Consider the following 23355-nt stretch of genomic DNA (forward strand, 5'->3'; position numbering starts at 1 on the left):
AAGTTGGTTGTAAAATCACCAAGAGGAAAAAGTTATAATGTAATAACCTGAATTTCAGTTTAAGGTTTCTAGGGGATAACCTGAGATGTTTCTAACACTTTTAGTATTTAAACAAATGTGTAAAACCGTATGTTGGGAGCCCAGTGATCACAGTTCTGAGACATTCCTTGATCAATGATGATATTTAAGGCCAATTGCTGTTGCAGATGAACACTGCTAGGAGATTGATTTCACTGGCCTTTCTTTTTGACTGTTTGAATTGGCAGTTTGGCAGATTTTCCCTTTCAATGGGAAATCTGAATCACCTACTGAACATGCTACAAAATACTTGTCTTACTCTATATTCCCTTAGCACTTAACATATACAGGTTATTCTTCACTGTCTGGCACTTGACTAAGCACTCTAGTATGCATGCATTGCCACAGTTAGGTTATAGCTCCTTGAAGACAAAGAGTGATGTTTTATAGTCTTAAACTAGGTTTATGACTGTCATAGCATCTATCGGCAAAAATAGTTTAGTGGTGGTTAAGAACTTGGGTTTTGTAGTCACTTAGATCTAAATTCAAATCTACTTGTCCTTAATTTACTATTGTAATAATCTTGGGTAAGTTATATGTATCAGTTTCCTGAAAAGTAAAATGGGGATAATAACACCCATAAGGTCATTGATAGAGGATAAAGTATCATATATGTAAGAGTTTAGTGTTGTGTTTGACACACACAAATGCGCAATACATTATAATGATTATTATGATAAAATACAGATTTTCCTTGACTTACACTGGATTTACATATTGATTAACCCAATGTAAGTTGAAAATATCATGTCAAAAATGCCGGTAATACACTTAACCTATCAAACATCATAGCTTAGCCTAGCCCACCTTAAACATGCTCAGAACACTTACATTAGCTTACAGTTGGGCAAAATCCTCTAAAACAAGGCCTATTTTATAATAAGGTATTGAAATATCTCATGTCCTTTATTGAATACTGTACTGGAAGTGAAAAACAAAATGATTATTTTTGATTATGCTTTGTATCTTTTCCTGGTGATTACTACTTGTGCTCTACTGTGCTTACCTTTTTCCGTGAGGAGATGGTGACCATGATAAACACTTTGGTCTGATTATATAAATTTTCAGCTATTTTCAAAGATCATCTCTTCCTTTCTCTTCAACAGATAAGACATTTAGCATTAGTGGTTAGGAATTTGGAGGGTACAGGGTAGGTTTTGCACATTTCCACTTCTTCCTCCTCTTTCCCCTGTGCCTTCTCCCTTGGTGTTGCTTTAGGAGACAAATGAGTAGGGAAGAGGGAAAGGGGAAAAATATGCTCGTGACTGCCTGTGTTTTCTCCTTGGTTGGTTATAATTGCTCTTCTAGCTGTCCATGGGCACTATATAAACAGTTCTTTTTTTTTAATTTTTTAATAAACATATAATGTGTTTTTATCCCCAGGGGTACAGGTCTGTGACTCGCCAGGTTTACACATTTCACAGCACTCATCATAGCACATACCCTCCCCAATGTCCATAACCCCACCACCCTCTCCCATCCCTACTCCCCCCCAGCAACCCTCAGTCTGTTTTTTGAGATTGAGTCTATTATGGTTTGTCTCCCTCCTGAACCCATCTTCTTTCATTTTTTCTTTTCCTACCCTCCAAACCCACCATGTTGCATCTCCACTTCCTCATATGAGGGAGATCATATGATAGTTGTCTTTCTCCAACTGACTCAGTTCGCTAAGCATAATACCCTCTAGTTCCATCCATGTCGTTGCAAATGGCAGGATTTCATTTCTTTTGATGGCTGCATAGTATTCCATTGTATATATATACCACTTCTTCTTTATCCATTCATCTGTTGATGGACATCTAGGTTCTTTCCACAGTTTGGCTATTGTGGACATTGCTGCCATAAACATTAGGGTGCATGTGCCCCTTCAGAGCACCACGTTTGTATCTTTAGGATGTATACCCAGTAGTGCAATTGCTGGGTCATAGGGTAGCTCTCTTTTCAGTTTTTTGAGGAACCTCCACACTGTTTTCCAGAGTGGCTACACCAGCTTGCATTCCCACCAGCAGTGTAGGAGGGTACCCCTTTCTCTGCATCCTTGCCAGCATCTGTCATTTCCTGACTTGTTAATTTTAGCCATTCTGACTGGTGTGAGGTGGTATCTCCTTGTGGTTTTGATTTGTATTTCCCTGATGCCGAGTGATGTGGAGCACTTTTTCGTGTGTCTGTTGGCCATCTGAATGTCTGCTTTGCAGAAATGTCTGTTCATGTCCTCTGCCCATTACTTGATTGGATTATTTGTTCTTTGGGTATTGAGTTTGATAAGTTCTTAATGGCTTTTGATTACTAGCCCTATATCTGATATGTCATTTGCAAATATCTTTTCCCATTCTGTCAGTTGTCTTTTGGTTTTGTTGACTGTTTCCTTTGCTGTGCAAAACTTTTGATCTTGATGAAGTCCCAATAGCTCATTTTTGCCCTTGCTTCCCTTGCCTTTGGCGATGTTCTCAGGAAGAAGTTGCTGCGGCTGAGGTCAAAGAGGTTGCTGCCTGTGTTCTCCTCAAGGATTTTGATGGATTCCTTTCTCACATTGAGGTCCTTCATCCATTTTGAGTCTATTTTCATGTGTGGTGTAAGGAAATGGTCCAGTTTCATTTTTCTGCATGTGGCTGTCCAATTTTCCCAACACCATTTGTTGAAGAGGCTGTCTTTTTTCCACTGGACATTCTTTCCTGCTTTGTCGAAGGTTAGTTGACCATAGCTTTGAGGGTCTATTTCTGGGCTCTCTATTCTGTTCTATTGATCTATGTGTCTGTTTTTGTGCCAGTACCATACTGTCTTGATGATGACAGCTTTGTAATAGAGCTTGAAGTCTGGAATTGTGATGCCACCAACTTTGGCTTTCTTTTTCAATATTCCTCTGGCTATTCAAGTTCTTTTCTCGTTCCATATAAATTTTAGGATTATTTGTTCCATTTCTTTGAAAAAAATGGATGGGATTTTGGTAGGGATTGCATTCAATGTGTAGATTGCTTTAGGTAGAATAGACATTTTCACAATATTTGTTCTTCCAATCCATGAGCATGGAACATTTTTCCATTTCTTTGTGTCTTCCTCAATTTCTTTCATGAGTATTCTATAGTTTTCTGAGTACAGATACTTTGCCTCTTTGGTTAGGTTTATTCCTAGGTATCTTATAGTTTTGGGTGCAATTGTAAATGGGATTGACTCCTTAATTTCTCTTTCTTCTGTCTTGTTGTTGGTGTAAAGAAATGGAACTGATTTCTGTGCATTGACTTTATATCCTGACACTTGACTGATTTCCTGTACAAGTTCTAGCAGTTTTGGAGTGGAGTCTTTTGGGTTTTCCACATATAGTATCATATCATCTGCAAAGAGTGATAGTTTGACTTCTTCTTTGCTGATTTGGATGCCTTTAATTTCTTTTTGTTGTCTGATTGCTGAGGCTAGGACTTCTAGTACTATGTTGAATAGCAGTGGTGATAATGGACATCCCTCCCTGTTCCTGACCTTAGCAGAAAAACTCTCAGTTTTTTCCATTGAGAATGATATTCACTGTGGGTTTTTTGTAGATGGCTTTGATAATATTGAGGTATGTGCCCTCTATCCCTACACTTTGAAGAGTTTTGATCAGGAAAGAATGCTATACTTTGTCAAATGCATCTTCAACATCTATTGAGAGTATCATATGGTCTTATTCTTTCTTTTATTAATGTATTGTATCACATGATTGATTTGCGGATGTTGAACCAACCTTGCAGCCCTGGAATAAATCCCACTTGGTCATGGTGAATAATCTTTTTAATGTACTGTTGGATCCTATTGGCTAATATTTTGGTGAGAATTTTCTCATCTGTGTTCATCAAGGATATTGGTCTGTAATTCTCTTTTTTGGTGGGATCCTTGTCTGGTTTTGAGATCAAGGTGATGCTGGCCTCATAAAATGAGTTTGGAAGTTTTCCTTCCATTTCTATTTTTTGGAACAGTTTCAGGAGAATAGGAATTAATTCTTCTTTAAATGTTTGGTAGAATTCCCCTGGGAAGCCATCTGGCCCTGGGCCCTTGTTTGTTTGGAGATTTTTGATGACTGTTTCAATCTCCTTACTGGTTATGGGTCTGTTCAGGTTATCTATTTCTTCCTGGTTCAGTTTTGGTAGTTTATATGTTTCTAGAAATGTATCCATTTCTTCCAGATTGTCAAATTTGTTGGCATAGAGTTGCTCATAGTATGTTCTTATAATTGTTTATATTTCTATGGTGTTGGTTGTGATCTCTCCTCTTTCATTCATGATTTTATTTATTTGGGTCCTTTCTCTTTTCTTTTTGATAAGTCTGGCCAGGGGTTTATCAATCTTATTAATTCTTTCGAAGAAACAGCTCCTAGTTTCGTTGGTTTGTTCTACTGTTCTTTTGGTTTCTATTTCATTGATTTCTGCTCTGATCTTTATTATTTCTCTTCCCCTGCTGGGTTTAGGCTTTCTTTTTTGTTCTTTCTCCAGCTCCTTTAGGTGTAGGGTTAGGTTGTGTACTTGAGACCTTTCTTGTTTCTTGAAAAAGACTTGTACCGCTATATATTTTCCTCTCAGGACTGCCTTTGTTGTGTCCCACGGATTTTGAACCGTTGTGTTTTCATTATCATTTGTTTCCATGAATTTTTTCAATTCTTCTTTAATTTCCTGGTTGACCCATTCATTTTTTAGAAGGATGCTTTTTAGTCTCCATGTATTTGCGTTCTTTCCAAATTTCCTCTTGTGATTGAGTTCTAGCTTCAGAGCATTGTGGTCTGAAAATATGCAGGGAATGATCCCAATCTTTTGGTACCAGCTGAGACCAGATTTATGACCCAGGATGTGGTCTATTCTGGAGAATGTTCCATGTGCACTAGAGAAGAATGTGTATTCTGTTGCTTTGGGATGGAATGTTCTGAATATATCTGTGATGTCCATCTGGTCCAGTGTGTCATTCAAGGCCTTTATTTCCTTGTTGATCTTTTGCTTGGATGATCTGCTCATTTCAGTGAGGGGAGTATTAAAGTCCCCTGCTATTATTGTATTATTGTCAATGTGTTTCTTTGATTTTGTTATTAATTGGTTTATATAGTTGGCTGCTCCCATGTTAGGGGCAAAGATATTTAAAATTGTTAGGTCTTCTTGTTGAACAGACCCTTTGAGTATGACATAGTGTCCTTCGTCATCTCTTATTATAGTCTTTGGCTTAAAATCTAATTGATCTGATATAAGGATTGCCACCCCAGCTTTCTTCTGATGTCCGTTAGTGTGCTACATTGTTTTCCACCCGCTCACTTTAAATCTGGGAGTGTCTTCGGGTCTAAAATGAGTTTCTTGTAGGCAGCATATTGATGGGTTTTGGGTTTTTTTTTAATCCAATCTGATACCCTGTGTTTTTTGATTGGGGCATTTATCCCGTTAACATTCAGGGTAACTATTGAGAGATATGAATTTAATGCCATTGTATTGCCTGTAAGGTGACTGTTACTGTATATTGTCTCTGTTCCTTTCTGATCTACTAATTTTAGAGTCTCTCTTTGCTTAGAGGACCCCTTTCAATATTTCCTGTAGAGCTGGTTTGGTGTTTGCAAATTCTTTCAGTTTTGTTTGTCCTGGAAGCTTTTTATCTCTCCTTCTATTTTCAATGATAGCCTAGCCGGATATAGTATTCTTGGCTGCATGTTTTTCTCATTTAGTGCTCTGAATATATCATGCCAGTTCTTTCTGGCCTGACAGGTCTCTGTGGATAAGTCTGCTGCCAATCTAATGTTTTTACCCTTGTATGTTACAGACTTCTTGTCCCGGGCTGCTTTCAGGATTTTCTCTTTGTCGCTAAGACTTGTAAATTTACTATCAGGTGACGGGGTGTGGAACTATTTTTATTGATTTTGAGGGGTGTTCTTTGCATCTCCTGGATTTTGAGGTTTGTTCCCTTTACCATAGGGAAATTCTCTACAATAATTCTCTCTAATATACCTTCTGCTCCCCTCTCTCTTTCTTCTTCTTCTGGAATCCCAATTATTCTAATGTTGTGTCATCTTATGGTGTCACTTATCTCTCGAATTCTCTCCTCGTGGTCCAGTATTTGTTTGTCTCTCTTTTGCTCAGCATCTTTATTCTCTGTCATTTGGTCTTCTATATCACTAATTCTTTCTTCTGCCTCATTTATCCGAGCAGTAAGAGCTTACATTTTTTATTGCACCTCATTAATAGCTTTTTTTATTTCAATTTGGTTAGATTTTAGTTCCTTTATTTCTCCAGAAAGGGCTTTTATCTCTCTGGAGGGGGTTTCTCTAATATCTTCTATGCCTTTTTCAAGCCCGGCTAGAACCTTGAGAATCGTCATTCTGAACTCTAGATTTGTCATAATAACAATGCCCGTATTGATTAGGTCCCTAGCCTTCAGTACTGCTTCTTGTTCTTTTTGTGGTGAGTTTTTCTGCCTTGTCATTTTTTTCAGATAAGAATATATAAAGGAGCAAATAAAATGTTAAAAGGGTGGCAAAGACCCTAGGGAAATGTGCTTTAACCAAATCAGAAGAGACCCCAAATCATGGGAGAGAGAAAGGGGATAAACAGGAAAAAAAAAGAAAAGAAAAGAAAAGAAATAAGGAAAAAATATTAAAAAAAGAAAATATATGTATATACAAAAAATATAGTTAGATACAATGGAGGATAAAATATGACTATAATAATGAAGGTTCAAAAAAATTATCATTATTATTTTTTTGGTAAGGTATTGTTAAGATAAACTAGTTAAAAAAAGTTAAAAGAGGAAAGGGTAAAAGTTAAAAAAAATTTAGCAGAAGGAAAGAGAAAAAAAATATTAATTGCAAGACTAAAGAATCATGGGGAGAAAGCCATGAATTCCTTGCTTTGCTTTCTCCTCCTCTGGAATTCCGCTGTTCTCCTTGGTAAGTGAGGTTGTTCTTGGCTGGGTTTCTTGTTGATCTTCTGGGGGAGGGGCCTGTTGTAGTGATTCTCAAGTGTCTTTGCCCAAGGTGGAATTGTCCTGCCCTTATCAGGAGCCGGGCTAAGTAATCCGCTCTGGTTCACTTTCGGGAGCTTTTGTTCCCTGAACACTTTCTGTAGAGTTCCAGAGGGTGGGAGTGATAATGGCAGCCTCCCGATCTCCGGCCCGGAGGAGAGGAGAGCTCGGGGTCCCGCTCCTCAGTGCACCCTCAGAGAAAAGCACCCAACTGCTCCCATCTCCCTGGCTCTGGTTGCGTTTGGAGAAATGCGTCCAGTCCCTCACGCTTGGAGAGAAGCACTAGGTCGCTTCTGTCTCCATGGCCTCCGGCCACGCTCCGAGCTCACCCAGCCTGCGACTGGTTCAAGGTAACCCCGAGCTGAGACCTCACTCCTCACCTTTGTCATTGTAGCTGGCTTTCCCGCTCTAATACTTGCGAGCTCTGCGGCTCTCAGACACCCCCGGTCCTTCTGTGACCCCGTGGAACCTGGGATTATGCTGACCCCACGTGGGCTTCACCCTGGTTTAGCCTCTGGAGCAATGTCCCTCAGTGGAGCAGACTTTGAAAAGTCCTGATTTTGTGCTCCGTTGCTCCACCGCTTGCCAGGAGCTGCCCCCCCCCCGCCTTCTATCTTTCCCTCGCTTTGGACTCACTTCTCTGCAGGTCCTACCTTTCAGAAAGTGGTCGATTTTCTGTTTCTAGAATTGTTGATCTTTTCTTCGATTTCCCATTGGATTTTTAGGTGTTTGCAATGTTTAGCTAAGCTATCTAGCTGATCTCCTGTTACCTGATGTTGTCTCGGCCTGCTACTTCTCCACCATCTTGACTCCTCCCCCTAAACAGATAGTTCTTATAACAAGTTTGATAGTGATATCATCCCCCCAGCATATCCTCTAAACATTGGAATTCCCTTGCAAAATTTGATTAATTTTTTTCTCGGAACTTCAGCTAGTGGCATCATACCAATTTTCCTCTCAGGTGTACTCAACTCGCCTCATGCTGCAAAGCCTCTAGCAAGAATCATCTGTTCACCTAATCTAACTTGGATCTTTGGTAATATGCCAAATCCACCTTCCATGCTTCTTGGGACCCAGAAGTTCAATATGTGTTGGTAAGGATTAATACTGACTACTTTTGTCATCTGAAATCTCCAATGCACCGTCTTTCCTTAAAGTTCTTTATCACTGTTCCAGTGATACAGGAGAAGTCTAGCATGTCAGCTGGGAAAGGAAAGCTTTCATTCATTATCAAAAGACAACATTCTCTTTCTCAGGCTTCTCTGTTTATTGATGGAATGGGGATAGGATTATAAGGAAATAGACAGCTGAAATGGGTGGCCACAGGTCTTAAATTCTGGAAGTTTTCTGAATTTAGGATATTAGGTAGATATCATTCTGAGGTCAATTCTGGGAATAGAGGATCTCACTTGACACTTAATATCATCCTGTTATCCTTACCTTCTGGGTAAGGTTCTACATATTTAGGTACAAACCAATTATTCAAGAAACATATCTTTATATAGAATTCTGGATCTTTAGAATGATATCCAAAGAGTGTTCTTGCATTTCCACTCAATTTTTTTCTACCCATTATTTTAAGAATCACTGTGCTTTCATCCTCATTGTCCCCTTTGCCATTTTTTATGTCTTGGGTTTATGATAAGCCCAATGTACCTCTGTGGTGCTTATATTCTGATTATTAGGGGATCCCAAATGCATCCTCATATAGGTAACCAATTTACTGAAAACTCTTAACTCAATGGGAATAAACAGTAAAAATGGTTTTGTTTTTCTCCCAAATGCTTACTGACGGTATTTTAGTCAACCCCTTTCCCTATTGTGGGGAGGGGGTCCTTAACAACATCTCAGTCCAGTTAAAAACTTTTCACAGTTATTTTTGGTTTTGGAACAGTTTCATTCCAATTGTCTAAAGTTCAATATTGTTAGGGGTGCCTGGGTGGCTCAGTTGGTTCAGTGTCTACCTTCTGCTCAGGCCATAATCCCAGGGTTCTGGGATAGTTCCACATTGAGTTCCTTGCTTGGTGGGGAGCCTGCTTCTCCCTCTGCCTTCCACTTCCCCTGCTTGTGCTATTTCTTTTTTTTTTCTCTCTCTCTGACAAATAAATAAAATCTTAAAAAATAAAGCTCAGTATTGTTAATTTTAAAACATCAGTGTCAAAGTTGAGTAAAAATTCTTCCTGTGACATAAACAAGCATAATAACCATCAGTACTGATCAGTCTTAGGAATAAAACAGCAAAGAAGTGACCTAGAGAATGACAGAGTAAGACTTTAGGTAGTTGGAAAAGGTGTTTTTGTGTGACAGAGGACAATAGGATGTTAAAGAACTGTGTGAAAAGTGGGGAGAAGTATCCTGGGAAAAAGATAAAATGTAAAGGTCATGAGGAGGAAATGACCTTGGCACATTCCAGGGATAGATAAAATGTTCATAGTGGCTGGAGCATAGCCAAAAAGGAATAAAGTGTGTTATGAGATCAAAGAGGCAGCCAGGGTTCCACCTTCAGGTCCTTGATGGTCTAGTGGAAAGAATTCAGATTTTACTCAATATTTAGTGGGAAGCCACTGAAAAGTTTTAAGCAGGGAACTTTAGCATGATTAAACTGTGCACTTTCATGTTTAATTCCATTTGCATAAAAAGAAAGCCAGAAGTCACCAGAATGTCATTGTTTCTATAAAGTGTCTTTGGGATATATGAAATTTTAGCTGCTATTTTGTTGAGGCCGAGATCTGTGATCCAACTTCATATTCTTTTTTTGACTTTTCAGCTGCCAAGGAAAGTGAATGATGAAGCCACCATTTCTTTTGGCCCTTGTGGTCTGTTCTGTAGTCAGCACAAATTTGAGGATGGTGTCAAAGAGAAATTCTGGTAAGTTGCTGGTAAACTCCAGTTGGTCAAAAATGTGTAGTTTTTGTGAGAATCCAGAGAGCATTTGTGCCCTTAACTATGAATATCTTTAAACAGAAGTTCTTGAATTCCAGCTATGTTGGAAAGTAGCCAAGATAAGAATGAGGTTTTAGCCTACAACTGAGAAAATGTTGGGGAACTAGTGGAATTTTGTTCAACTTCAATGACAGCATACTCTCAGTGGACAGTGAAATGTTAAGGGCCTACTTAGGGTTGGTTACATTTGCTAGTGACTATACACCTGGGAACAAACATTTGCAAATGAAAAGACAGGAAACCTTTAAAGATACATATCCTTTGCCTTTAATTAAGTGTGTAGCATTACTGTTTAAATTAAAGCTTTTGATAAATATTAGTGAGCTTTATTTTTTGGTACATTTTCACATTTGTACCAAATCTCTAAAAGGCAGAAGTTTAAAGCCTCCAAGTTCAGAAATATTAGCTAATTGCCTGAAGAGGAATTTCTTGAAAATAAATATCGATTTTTGGAACATGGTAGTCTGGCCGGTAGTCATGATCGTCCTGAAAGATTAGCTATAGCCAGTAGATATCCCAATCAAAGCTTAAACATTGTTTAATAACATTTGAATATATATGTCTTTCAGTTTTGATTATATATTCTGGCTATAATTACAAAGGATGCATGAGATTTTAAGAATTGATTTTCTGTCTACAATCATTCCAGTAAGACACTGAAGAATGTATTATCACATGGAAACAAAAGACCATGATGGGGCTTTCTGCTCACTTCTAATTCAGTTATTTCCTAGAATTAAATGTATACTCTACTTTCTCAGTAAGTATAAAACCCAGGCAATAAAGTGCATGCCTATTTTTCAATGCAATAAATGCTGGCTAGAGCTTAGAGTTTGGTTAATGTTTGTTTTCTGAGGCGAGAATACTTGCTAATTGAAATAGCTAAAGAATAGTCTTGTTCTTCAATTGATAGCATGGTAATAAGTCTTTCACAAAAATGAGTCACAGGTAGTAAAATGGAACAACACTGCTGAAGTCCAAAGGATTCTGGAATGGTAATGGTAGGGCAATATATTGGCTTTTTCTCCCTTTAAGACTTACATAGATGTTTAACACATTTTTGTATATTGTGACTCTCTTTCAGCTGTGTTTGTGTATAGCATTTTACCTATAGTATCACCAACTTGGCATATTTTATGTGGCTGCCTTTCCTTGCCTCACTTTTGAAGTCACATTTTTCATTTTCAGTCTTGGTTCAAATTGGTTATTGACGAAATAAAATGCTTAGAGATATTACTTTAACTTGGACCAGATCTCGTTTTCCTTACTTGGCTATGTCATAATGTCTATAGCAGAATCTGAAAGGAAAAAAAAAAAGAGGGATCGAGGTTTAGACATCTATATTATGGTAGTTTAATTCAAGTAAAATCCAAACTAAGAAACAAATCAAGCTGCTGTGTGTATATATATATTCTTTCTTCTTTCCTTGGTTTGTTTATTATTTATGAAGAGAGAGGATTTAAAAAATATATACAAAGAGGAAATTATCATTGATTCTCTGGAGTCCTTTAAAGATCAGCTTTTTAATGTTTTGCTTCTTTATTCTTATCAAGGGTAAGGCCATTCATGGCTTATGAGTGGTTCTTAGCTTTGTCTGCTTGGTGTAGCCAAGTGGTATCATGTTTTCAGTGAACTTTATTGAAGAAACATTACCTAAAAAGCTATTTCACTTAGAGTGAATACATTTGAATAGTTTCAGTCTCTTCTCCCCAATCTGTTTACCCTCAGCTACCTCCTAGGACAAAAGTAATTATAATACTGGAGCAAAACTTTTCCTGCAGATCTGGACAGTGGAGATGGTTTGAATACAGTTAGTCTTTTTTCTTATGCCTTCTTGCTTTTATTTATGGTGTATGTGGAGGAGGCAGGAAAGACTAATGTGTTGATGTTGTTGGTTTGTACATTCCTGTATGTGTGGAGCTTATTCCAAAATACAGAAACAAAAATCAAGCATGAGATAAATAAAAGACATACTAATTTGCCCATAGATGATGAGAATGGGGGTACTTTGGAGCAGTTCTTTTTCACTCTTCCTCTCTCTTGAGGTACTCTCATCATAACCCACTTTCCAGCCCCTACACTCATGTTAATATTACTTTATGTAAAAAAAAAAAAAAGAATTATTTGCACTCTCATTATGATGGTCCTATTTGAGTTCACCTTATCATTAAAGATTGCATTGGCAAATCTGTAGTGCAAAATTTTGTTTCATGCAATCTGTGAAGTTCTTTGGCCTTTACCAGGTAAAGAGACCTGTATTTAAGCTTGCATAGTTGTTCATCGTGGAATCACCAATGGAACTCCAAACTTTTTTTTTCCATTTTATTTTATTTAATTCCTTTTCAGTGTTTCAGCATTCATTGTTTATGCACCACACCCAGTGCTCCATGCAATATATCCCCTTCATAATACCCACCACCAGGATCATCCAACCCTGCACCCTCCTCCCCTCCAAAGCCATCAGTTTGTTTCTCAGAGCCAACAGTCTCTCATGGTTTGTCTCCCCCTCCAATTTCCCCCAACTCACTTCTCCTCTCATCTCCCCATGTCCTCCATGTTATTCTTTATTCTCCTCAAGTAAGTGAAACCATTTGATACTTGAGCCTCTCTGCCTGACTTATTTCACTCAGCATAATCTCCTCCAGTCCTGTCCATGTTAATACAAAAGTTCGGTATTCAGCCTTTCTGATGGAGGCACAATACTTCATTGTATACATGGACCATATCTTCTTTATCTATTCATCTGTTGGAGGGCATCTTGGTTCTTTCTACAGTTTGGCAACTGTGGACATTGCTGCTATGAACATTGGGGTACAGATGACCCTCCTTTTCACTACATCAGAATCTTTGGGGTAAATATCCAGTAGTACAATTGAAGGGTCGTAGGGAAGCTCTATTTTTAGTTTTTAAAGGAATCTCCACACTGTTTTCCAAAGTAGCTGCACCAACTTGCATTCCCACCAACAGTGTAAGAGAGTTCCCCTTTCTCTACATCCTCTCAACACATGTTGTTTACTGTCTTATTAATTTTGGCCATTCTAACTGGTGTAAGGTGTTATCTTAATGTGTTTTTTATTCGAATCTCCCTGATGGCTAATGATGATGAACACTTTTTCATGTGTCTGTTAGCCATTTGTATGTCTTCTTTGGAGAAGTGTCTGTTCATGTCTCCTGCCCATTTTTTTTGACGTGATTATCTGTTTTGTGTGTGTTGAGTTTGAGTAGTTCTTTGTGGATCTTGGATATCGGCCCTTTGTCTGTCCTGTCATTTGTGAATACCTTCTCCCATTCCGTGGGTTGCCTGTTTGTTTTGTCACTGTTTCTTTTGCTGTGCAGAAAATTTTGATCTTGTATGAAGTCCAAAAAGTTCATTTTCATTTTTGCTTCCTTTGCCTTCGGAGACATATCTTGAAAGAAGTTGCTGTGGCCGATGTTGAGGAGATTACCGCCTAAGTTCTCCTCCAGGATTTTGATAGATTCCTGCCTCACATTGAGGTCCTTTATCCATTTCAAGTTTATCTCTGTGTATGGTGTAAAAGAATCGTCAAGTTTCATTCTTCTACATGCAGCTGTCCAATTTTTCCAGCACCATTTATTGAAGAGACTGTCTTTTTTCCACTATATATTTTTTCCTGCTTTATTGAAGATTATTTGACCATAGTATTGAGGGTCCATATCTGGGCACTCTACTCTGTTCCATTGGTCTATATGTTTTTGTGCCTGTACCATGCTGTCTTAGTGATCACAGCTTGGTAGTAAATCTTGAAATCAGGCAATGTGATGCCCCAGTTTTGTTTTTCCTTTTCAACATTTCCTTAGCAATTCGGGGTTTCTTCTGGTTCCATACAAATTTTAGGATTGTTTGCTCCAGCTCTTTGGAAAAATGCCAGTGGAATTTTGATCGGGATGGCACTGAAAGTATAGATGGCTTTAGGCAGTATATACATTTTAACAATGTTTATTCTGATCCATGAGCATGGAATGCTCTTCCATTTTTTCATGTCTTCAATTTCTTTCATGAGTGTTCTGTAGCTCTTTGAGTACAGATCCTTTATCTCTTTGGTTAGGGTTATGCCCAGGTGTCTTATGGTTCTTGGTGCTATAGTAAATGGAATCAATTCTCTAATTTCCCTTTCTATATTTTCTGATTTCTGTACATTGATTTTGTATCCTGCCACATTACCGAATTGCTGTATGAGTTCTAGTAGTTTGGGGGTGGAGTCTTTTGTGTTTTCCATGTAAGGTATCTTGTCATCTGCAAAGAGAGAGAATTTGACTTCTTCATTGCCATTTGAAAATATTTTATTTCTTTTTGTTGTCTGATTGCTGTTGTTAGGACTTCTCATACTATGTTGAACAAGAGTGGTGAGAGTGGGCATCCTTGTCGTGTTCCTGATCTCAAAGGGAAGGCTGTCAGCTTTTCCCCATTAGGGTGATATTCGCTGTGTGTTTTTTTTTTTTTTTTTTTTTTTTTTTTTTTTTTTTTTTTTTTAAATTTATTTATTTGTTAGAGAGAGAGAGAGAGAGCAAGCACAGGCAGACAGAGTGGTAGGCACAGGCAGAGGGAGAAGCAGGCTCCCTGCCGAGCAAGGAGCCCGATGTGGGACTTGATCCCAGGACGCTGGGATCATGACCTGAGCTGAAGGCAGCTGCTTAACCAACTGAGCCACCCAGGCGTCCCTCGCTGTGTGTTTTTTAAAGATAGATTTTATGAATTTGAGGAATGTTCCCTCTATCCCTATACTTTGAAACATTTTAATCAGGAACGGATGGTTTATCTTGTCAAATGCTTTTTCTGCATCAATTGAGAGGACCATGTGGTTCTTCTCTCTTCTCTTATTGATTTGTTCCATCACATTGAATGATTTTTGAATGTTGAACCACCCTTGCATCCCCTGGATGAATCCCACGTGGTCATGGTGGATAATCTTTCTAATGTACTGTTGGATCCTATTAGCTAGGATCTTGTTGAGAATCTTAGCATCCATATTCATCAGGGATATTGGTCTGAAATTCTTGTTTTTGGTGGGGTCTTTGCCTGGTCTGGGGATCAGGGTAATGCTGGCTTCATAAAAAGAGTCTGGAAGTTTTCCTTCTGTTTCTATTTTTTTATCTGTTTCTATTTTTTGAAACAGCTTCAGGAGAATATGTATTATCTCTTCTTTGAATGTTTGGTAGAATTCCCCAGGGAATCTGTCAGGTCTTGAGCTCTTGTTTTTTGGGAGTTTTTGACCACTGCATCAATCTCATTACTAGATATTGGTCTATTCTATTGTCAGTTTCTTCCTGATTCAGTTTGGAAGTTTCTAGGTATCCAGGAATGCATCCATTTACTCTACATTGCTTAACATATTGGCCTATAACTGTTGATAATAATTTCTGATGATTGTTTCTATTTCCTTGTTGTTAGTCATGCTCTCTCCCTTTTCATTCATAATTTTATTAATTTGAGTCCTCTTTCATTTCTTTTGGATTAGTTTGGCCAATGGTTTATCAATGTTACTGATTCTTTCAGAAAAGCAACTTCTAGTTTGGTTGATGCATTCTACTGTATCTCTACTTTCTATCTCATTGATCTCCACTCTAATCTTGATTATTTCCCTTCTTATGTGTGGGGTTAGCTTAATCTGTTGTTGATTCTCCAGTTCTTTAAGGTATAAAGACAGCTGGTGTATTCTGGATTTTTCAATTTTTTTGAGGGAGGCTTGGATAGCTATGTATTTCCACCTTAGGACCAACCACCTTTCCTGTATCCCATAGGTTTTGGACTGATGTGTCTTCATTCTCATGGGTTTCCATGAATTATTTAAGTTCTTTGATTTCTTGGTTGATCCAAACATTCTTAAGCAAGATGGTCTTTAGCTTCCCAGTGTTAGAATTCCTTCCAAACTTTTTCTTGTGGTTGAGTTCTAGTTTCTAAGCAGTGTAGTCTGAGAATATGCAGAGAATAATCTCAATCTTTTGGTATCGGTTGAGCCATGATTTGTGACCAGTATGTGGTCTATTCTGGAGAAAGTTCTATGTGCACTCAAAAAGAATGAGTATTCTGTTGTTTTAGGATGGAATGTTCTGTATATATCTATGAGGTCCATCTGGTCCAATGTGTCATTCAAAGCTCTTGTTTCTTTATTGATTTTCTGCTTGGATGATCTGTCTATTACTGAGAGTGGTGTGTTAAGATCCCCTACTATTAATGTACTCATATCAATATGACTCTTTATCTTGATTAACAGTTGTCTTATGTAGTTGGCTGCTCCTGTATTGGGGCATAAATATTTACAATTGTTAGATCTTCTTGGTGGATAAATCCTTTAAGAATGATGTAATATCCTTCTTTATCTCTGACTACAGTCTTTAGTTTAAAATCTAATTTATCTGATATGAAAATTGCTACCCTGGCTTTCTTTTGAGGCCCATTGGCATGAAAGATACTTCTCCATCCCCTCACTTTCAGTCTGGATGTATTCTTAGGTTCCAAATGGGTCTCTTGTAGACAACATATGGATGGATCCTGTTGTTTTATCCAATCTGCAACCCTGTGCCATTTTATGGGAGCATTTAGGTCTTTCATGTTGAGAATGATTATTGAAAGATGTTTCTATTGACATCATGTTGCCTGTGAAGTTCTTGTTTCTATAGATTGTCTCTGTAAATTTCTGTTGTATGTCACTCTTGGGTTCTTTCTTCTTTTATACAGCACCCCTTAATATTTCCTTGTAGTGCTGGTTTGGTGGTCACATACTCTTTTAAACCTTGCTGGTCTTGGAAGCTCTTTATCTCTCCATCCATTTTAAATGTCAGCCTTGCTGGATAAAGTATTTTGGCTGCATGTCCTCCTCATTTAGTGCCCAGAATATGTCTTGCCAGCCCTTTCTAGCTTGCCAGGTTTTTGTGGACAGGTCTGACATTATTCTGATGGACCTTCCTGTGTACATAAGGAATCTCTTCCCCCTAGTTACTCTCAAGAACTTCTGCCTAAAATTATGATTCATCAGTTTCACAATCAGGCGTTTCAAGGTCTTTCTAGATTCTATGATCATAGGAAGTGATCTTTCTGCCTCTAGAACACGAACGCTTGTTCCATTCCCCAGATTGGGAAAATTTTCATTGAGAATTTGTTCAACTATATGTTCTATTCTTCTCTCTTTCTCCACTCCCTCAGGGATCCCAATAATTCAGACGTTGGAAGGTTTCATGGTGTCATTTATTTCCCTAATTCTGTTTTCATGGCTTCAAAGCTATTTGTACCATGCCTCCTCCTGATCCTTTTTCTCTCTCATTTTGTCCTCTAGATCAGTAATTCTGTCTTCTGCCTCAGTTACCCTAGCTGTTAGAGAATTTAGATTAGATTGGATCTCATTGATAGCATTTTTAACTTCTTTCTGGGAGACTTTCACTTCTGCCGCAATAGATTCCATGTTGTTATTAATTGTTTTCTCCAACGTAGTCATTGCCTGATAATTGTTACCCTGAATTCCCTTTCCAACATACTGATTATGTCCATATCCAATAGTTCTGATGGAGAGCACAGTCTTTGAATTTTTCCTCTGTTGGTTATTCCTCCTCCTGGTCATTTTGGTGAGAGGTGGTTTAGGGGATGTGTAGCTGAATATATCAACTGTGATCCAGGTAAGGTGCACCCTGGAATGCTTCTGAGCAATTGGAAGTTACCACCAAAAAGAAAGAAAAAAGAAAAAAGAGAGAGAGAGAGAAAGAGAGAGACAGAAAAAAAAAATAAGAAGACCCAGCCAGAATGGGCCCCAAAGGGAAGAATTATAAGGTATACAAACAAAAACGGACAAACGAAAAGACCAACAAAAGTAAATGACAAGAAAAAAAAAGAACCCAGTCAAAATGAAGTCCAAGTACAAGTTTTATATAATCCCAGAACAAAAACAAATACACAGAAACACTGACAGAAGAAAAAGATGGGAGGGTGGTTATAAATCCTCCATGTGGGTGAGGAAGGTTATTTTGATTCTTCCTGGGTGTATCTTGATATCTTTGTTAATGGACTCGACTTTCCAGAGATAAAGGGAGATTAAAGGTGGTTTATATATAGGGGTAGTATTGGTTAGGGGAAGAGGATTACCTTGAAGTTTATATCTATATGTATATTTTTTTTAAAAAGCAAAAAAAAAAAAAAAAAAAGCCAGGTATATGTATGAAAAAAGTTCAAGTTAAAAGGTTTTATGGAATTTGTTGTATTGAACCTCTCATTGTAATAATGGTAACTAGGTTAAAAAAATTAAAAAGAACAAGAATAGTGAGAACGAATTAAAAATAAAAGATGTATCTATGAAATATACAGGTTTTAGGGCAATCTGGGTAGCTTAATATCTTGTGTTCCCCTGATATTGGGGATTTACAGTTTTATGGGGACCCTGTGGTGGTTGTCCTCCTGGTTTTTAGGCTGGCTTTCTGGGGGAGGGGCCTGCTGCAATGTTTTTCAGTCAGTCTTGCTTGGGTTGAGTCCTCCTGCTCCCTATCAAGCGGCTGGGCTCTATTGAAACCGGTTTTTCAGGCTTTTGTTCTTTGGAGGTTTTTGTCCTTTGGCAGCTTTTTGGAGCTTTTAGTGGAAAGCAAACTGCGCTCAGACCTCCATCTCAGAGAAGAACCTCAGCCTGCTCTCCTCTGGGTGTTCTAGAACACACAGACTCCTACTCTGCAAAATCCGCTGAGCCTCCCACAGGCAGTGCACATCCCCACCCACAGTCTCAGTAGTTGCCCAAAGTGCTCCCGCTTGTCTCTGCACTTAGGTGGGACTAAAACGCGAGCGATATTGGTCCAGGGAGCCCCCCTCCAGTGGTTGCCTTTGCTGTGACTGTAGTAGACCAGAGATAGCTCGCTGAGATTTTCAAGCCCAGGCTGGGAGAGTTAGACCCTAGGCCAGTCCTAGAACCCACCGGCTAGCACCCACACAGGGCACTCTCAGGTGCGGGTGGGGAGCGCAATTCAGTCTCTGGTCATGCAGTGCACGTGCAGAGTGCAAAATGCTGTGGTTCTAGAGAGCACAAGCTGATGCACACATCAGACTCCCTCAAGTGCGGAGGGCGCCTGGCCCAGTGCTGGTGCAACCTGTGGAAATCCTCTGGTGGCTCAGAGACCTTGGCCTGGAGGCTTTGCCGCACTCTCTGGCATGGGTGGTCTCTGGCAGTGGCCATCCTAGGTCCGTGGGCTTAGGCCTCTGCCCCTAACTGGCAGATTCCTCCAGTTGCCCCTTAAGATCTTTTGCTTTTTGTGAGTGCTTTTAACCAGACTCCAAGTTAATGCTGGGCCCCAAATTAAGGCACTCTCATATTGGGGTAGTACTTTCCAATGGGTCGATTCTGTTGGCTCCCTCCCCCTTCTGTTTATACTCTGATTCCCACTCGCTTTACCTCTCGACTGGTGTCTTCTGTCCCCATAGAGATCCAGAAGTATACAATCCTACATCTCAGGCTGATTTCATGGGCGTTCAGAGTGTTCTGGTAGAAAATTAGCTCACTTTAGGGGACTGGTTGAAACAGGGTCTCTTACTTCTCTGCCATCTTGCCCCTGCCTCAGAACTCAGAATTATTTTCTTCCCCTACTTCCCTTCCCCCAAGTGAAAAATGAATGTGCTCTTCACTCATTAACATTTATAACTGTTTAGTGTGAGATATGAAGCCACTTGTAATGATTTTTGTGCAGTTTATTATAGGCAGTGATCTCTTTCGCTAAGATCTCTACAACTACTAATGCCAAAGGCTTCTTTTATGCACAAGACACAGGATCAAGGGATGGCATCTTCTTGTTCTGTACTTGTCAATCAAGGAAAAGAATAAAAGACTCAACTTTTTTTAAAGTTTAGTTTGGGCATATATTGAAATGAACCTCCTAGTTTCTGGTAATATACAATACAGTTTTTAAAGCTGCAGCATAGGTTATGTTTCTAGGTAATACCCATTCACACTGGGCAAGCCCAACTATCAACCCTGCATAGGGAAACAGCAAAAATGGCTCTGAGGTTTCATAAGAACATACTCAAATGCATAGCATCTAGTTTTAAGGACTAGTTTTAAGGCTGTTTGACCAAGTGTGAGCTTGTCATCATCACAGAATACTCATGAGATCCTTTAGCATTGGCATTCTCTAAATTTAAGGCTAGATAAGGTTATCTGAAGAGTCTACTCCATTAAAAATAGTTTTACTTTACTTAAAGGTGTCATTCTTTATGGCAGGGAATTGGCTAATATCTTGACAAAGGTTAATAGCAGAAATGCCCAGTAGAGGACACATGTATCTAAAACTAATTTTCAATAGGATGGGTGGGAGAAAAAGCTCTCCCTCAGGAAGAGAACACTCAAGGGCTTCTATATAGTTAATTCTTTTTACCTCAAAATTATGTCCCCAGAATATACACTCTTTTCATTTTGGGGGACATTAAACTGTCCCCTTTGCTTTTCTCTGACTTTTACTGCTATTGCTACAGAAAAATGTGAGCTGGGTTAGGCAGTTATTGGCATTAGGCTCCCCCCAGCCTGGATCTCCTTATCAGGGAAGAAAGGCATAGGGTGACCAGTTTGATGAGAAGGTATGTTTAATTCTGAATCCAAATTGGGTCATTTTGCAATTAGCACATTTGGAGGATGATTATAACAAAGCAACTTCTCAGCGATCTGGTGTTTGAAGGAAAATTGCAGAGCTACCAAAATATCTTAATCAACTAGGAAAATGCAGTCCCTAAGGGTAAGGAAGATGTGAAGGCCTGCTGTCACATATTGGGTACTTATACATTTTGGATTGACTTGAACATCCAATTTTACGTAATGAGAGAATGGCTTTACAAGAGGATTTGGCTTATAGGTTTATAGAGTTATGGAGTTTTCTGACTGTTGTGAGACAGTAGCAGTTTCTTTTCACTAAAAATTCTTTGGTTTTAGAATTTCTAGTCATATGACTGAGGAAGAAATAGAGGTTATATGAATTTACATTTCTAGCAAAAGCTAGAAAGAATATCTCAATTTCTAAATGTAAACAAAATAACTTTCCTTGTGAAATTGATTGCTGTATAATTAAAAATAAAATGAACGATCATGCTTTGAATTCTTAAAAAGGAGACAAAATGTTTTATTTTAAAATAGTGGTTAGAGGGGCACCTGGGTGGCTTAGTGGGTTAAACCTCTGCATTCAGCTCAGGTCATGATCTCAGGGTCCTGGGATCAGGCTATCTGCTCAGCAGGGAGCCTGCTTCCTCTCTCTCTCTCTCTCTCTCTCTCTGCCTGCCTCTCTGCCTGCTTGTGCTCTCTCTCTGTCAAATAAATAAACAAAATCTTTTAAAAAATAAATAAAAAATAAAATAGTGGTTAGAAATAATGTTGCTCTGAGGATATTCACATTGTGCCTTTAGCTGTGGAATATAAGAGCACTAGATTAGAAGTTAGAAGATCAATAGGGTGGGGGCGCCTGGGTGGCTCAGTGGGTTAAAGCCTCTGCCTTCAGCTCGGGTCATGATCTCAGGGGTCATGATCTCAGGGTCCTGGGATCAAGCCCCGCATCAGGCTCTCTGCTCAGCGGGGGGCCTGCTTCCTCCTCTCTCCCTCTCTGCCTACTTGTGATCTCTGTCAAATAAATAAATAAATAAATCTTTAAAAAAAAAAAAGAAGATCAATAGGGTGTTATTGAAGTCTCGTCTTTTAAATTTATTCTAATAAGCTCAGATCAAAGAGAAAACTACCTCCCCATGATCTCTTCTTTACCTGAAGTGGATAATCTGAGATTTGATACTTTTACCTCTTTAGTTAGGGTGACTTCCGTGGAGGAAATTGGATCTTGGAAGGAAGGGAAAGTGGTACAGGAAGGACTGGCTTAGTCATTGGAGCTGGTGTAAGATTAAAGGAGTTTGGGACAAAGTTTACAGCAAGTAAGGAGTAGTCAGAGATGAGCGAGATCAGTCAGAAAGATTGGAGCTGGATGAAACACCCTTATTAAAGAAGTTGAAGGGCAAGTAATTTTAGAACTCTTAGACATTGAATTTTATACAGCCAAAGGCATAGCCAGTCATGAAATACTTAATGAACTCTTACGATATGTGAAATATTACACCAGCCTTATGGTGGGAAAACACAGAAAAATAAATAAATAAATAAAGCGAACCCCCCTTTTCAACAATATTTAATCTCATTGAGATAAATGAATGGCTAAACAAATTGTGTTAACCTGAGAGAACAGTATACAGCTATTAAAATGACCAGTATTTAGACCATATTGATATACAGAAATGTGAATATAAATAATATTAAGCAAAAAACCTGGTACACAGTGATGTTAAAATATGCATTTTCTTATCAAAATTAGAAAAGAATTTGTAATGATGTTTATCATTTATAGGTATATTTAATATTTACACATATATTTATGAATGATTTTTTTTTTCTACAAAGTCATTTAAATGCATGATAAAATAAGAGATCCATTTAACTGGGCGGAAATACTGTTACTGGGGGATGCTTCACATACGAGACTCAGAGTGACACAAGATAATTTGATTCAGTATTAAACTTGCACAAGTCCTCCAAAGCTGGGGGAGTCAGAGAAAGGCAGGACCAATACTGGACATTCTGTAGAAGATGAGAGGCCTGAGGGAAGGCCTGACAGCAGGTAGAACAAGAGTGGGTTGGAGTAAGGGAGAGGGACCATTGTATGAGTGAACAGAAAGAGGTGGCAATGAGTATGGCACATGTATCTAGGGAGAGATGTAAGTCAGCAAATGGGAAGCAGTTGAAGTTGGCTAAGGAAGACAAGTCAAGCTAAAGCAGTTTCCAAGTTCTGGTTCCAGTAGTATAGATTAGCAGCAGAGTTTATTTTTTCAGCAGAATAGTGATGAATGATGACTTTGCAGTAATCTAGAGGGATGACTGCAAAAGGTAACCAGGTGGAAGAGAATTCTAGAAAGATCCCATGGGGGAAACAGAACTTGGGAATTATGCTGTCAGACAGTTAGTTTCTCTTTATGTTTTTATAATCTTGAAACCTTTCAAACCTATAGAAAATTTACAAGAATAGCACAATGGCCGCCTATATACTCTTCATCTGTATTCAGTAGTTGTTAACGTTCTGTTGCATGTTTTCTTTTCTCCCTTTCTCCTCCTTTTTAAAAAATTTTATTTATTTATTGGACAGACAGAGATCACAAGTAGGCAGCGAGGCAGGCAGAGAGAGAGAGGAGGAAGCAGGCTCCCTGCTGAGCAGAGAGCCCCATGCAGGGCTTGATCCCAGGACCCTGGGATACTAGCTCTGAGTTTTTATAGGTAATCTTTAAGGGATTGTGGACTTTCCCTTCTGTTCCTAGTTTGCTGAGATTTTTTTATTATGAATTGGTATTGAATTTGGTCACATGCTTTTTCTGCAACTATT

General features: G+C 38.7%; 1 protein-coding gene across 1 annotated transcript in view; it reads left to right on the top strand.

Moving 5' to 3' along the window:
- Positions 1–9818: 9818 nt before the first annotated feature.
- IL1RAPL2 (interleukin 1 receptor accessory protein like 2) overlaps positions 9819–23355 on the top strand; it is a gene marked incomplete at both ends in the record, with an annotated part of 1178754 nt that continues 1165217 nt past the window's right edge. The window contains one exon of the mRNA XM_080795622.1: positions 9819–9903. Within this exon, the coding sequence (XP_080651748.1) occupies positions 9819–9903 (85 nt within the window). The remainder of the gene's footprint in view (positions 9904–23355) is intronic.

Source organism: Martes martes (genome assembly GCF_963455335.1).
Source record: "Martes martes genome assembly, chromosome: X".
Taxonomy (NCBI): domain Eukaryota; kingdom Metazoa; phylum Chordata; class Mammalia; order Carnivora; family Mustelidae; genus Martes; species Martes martes.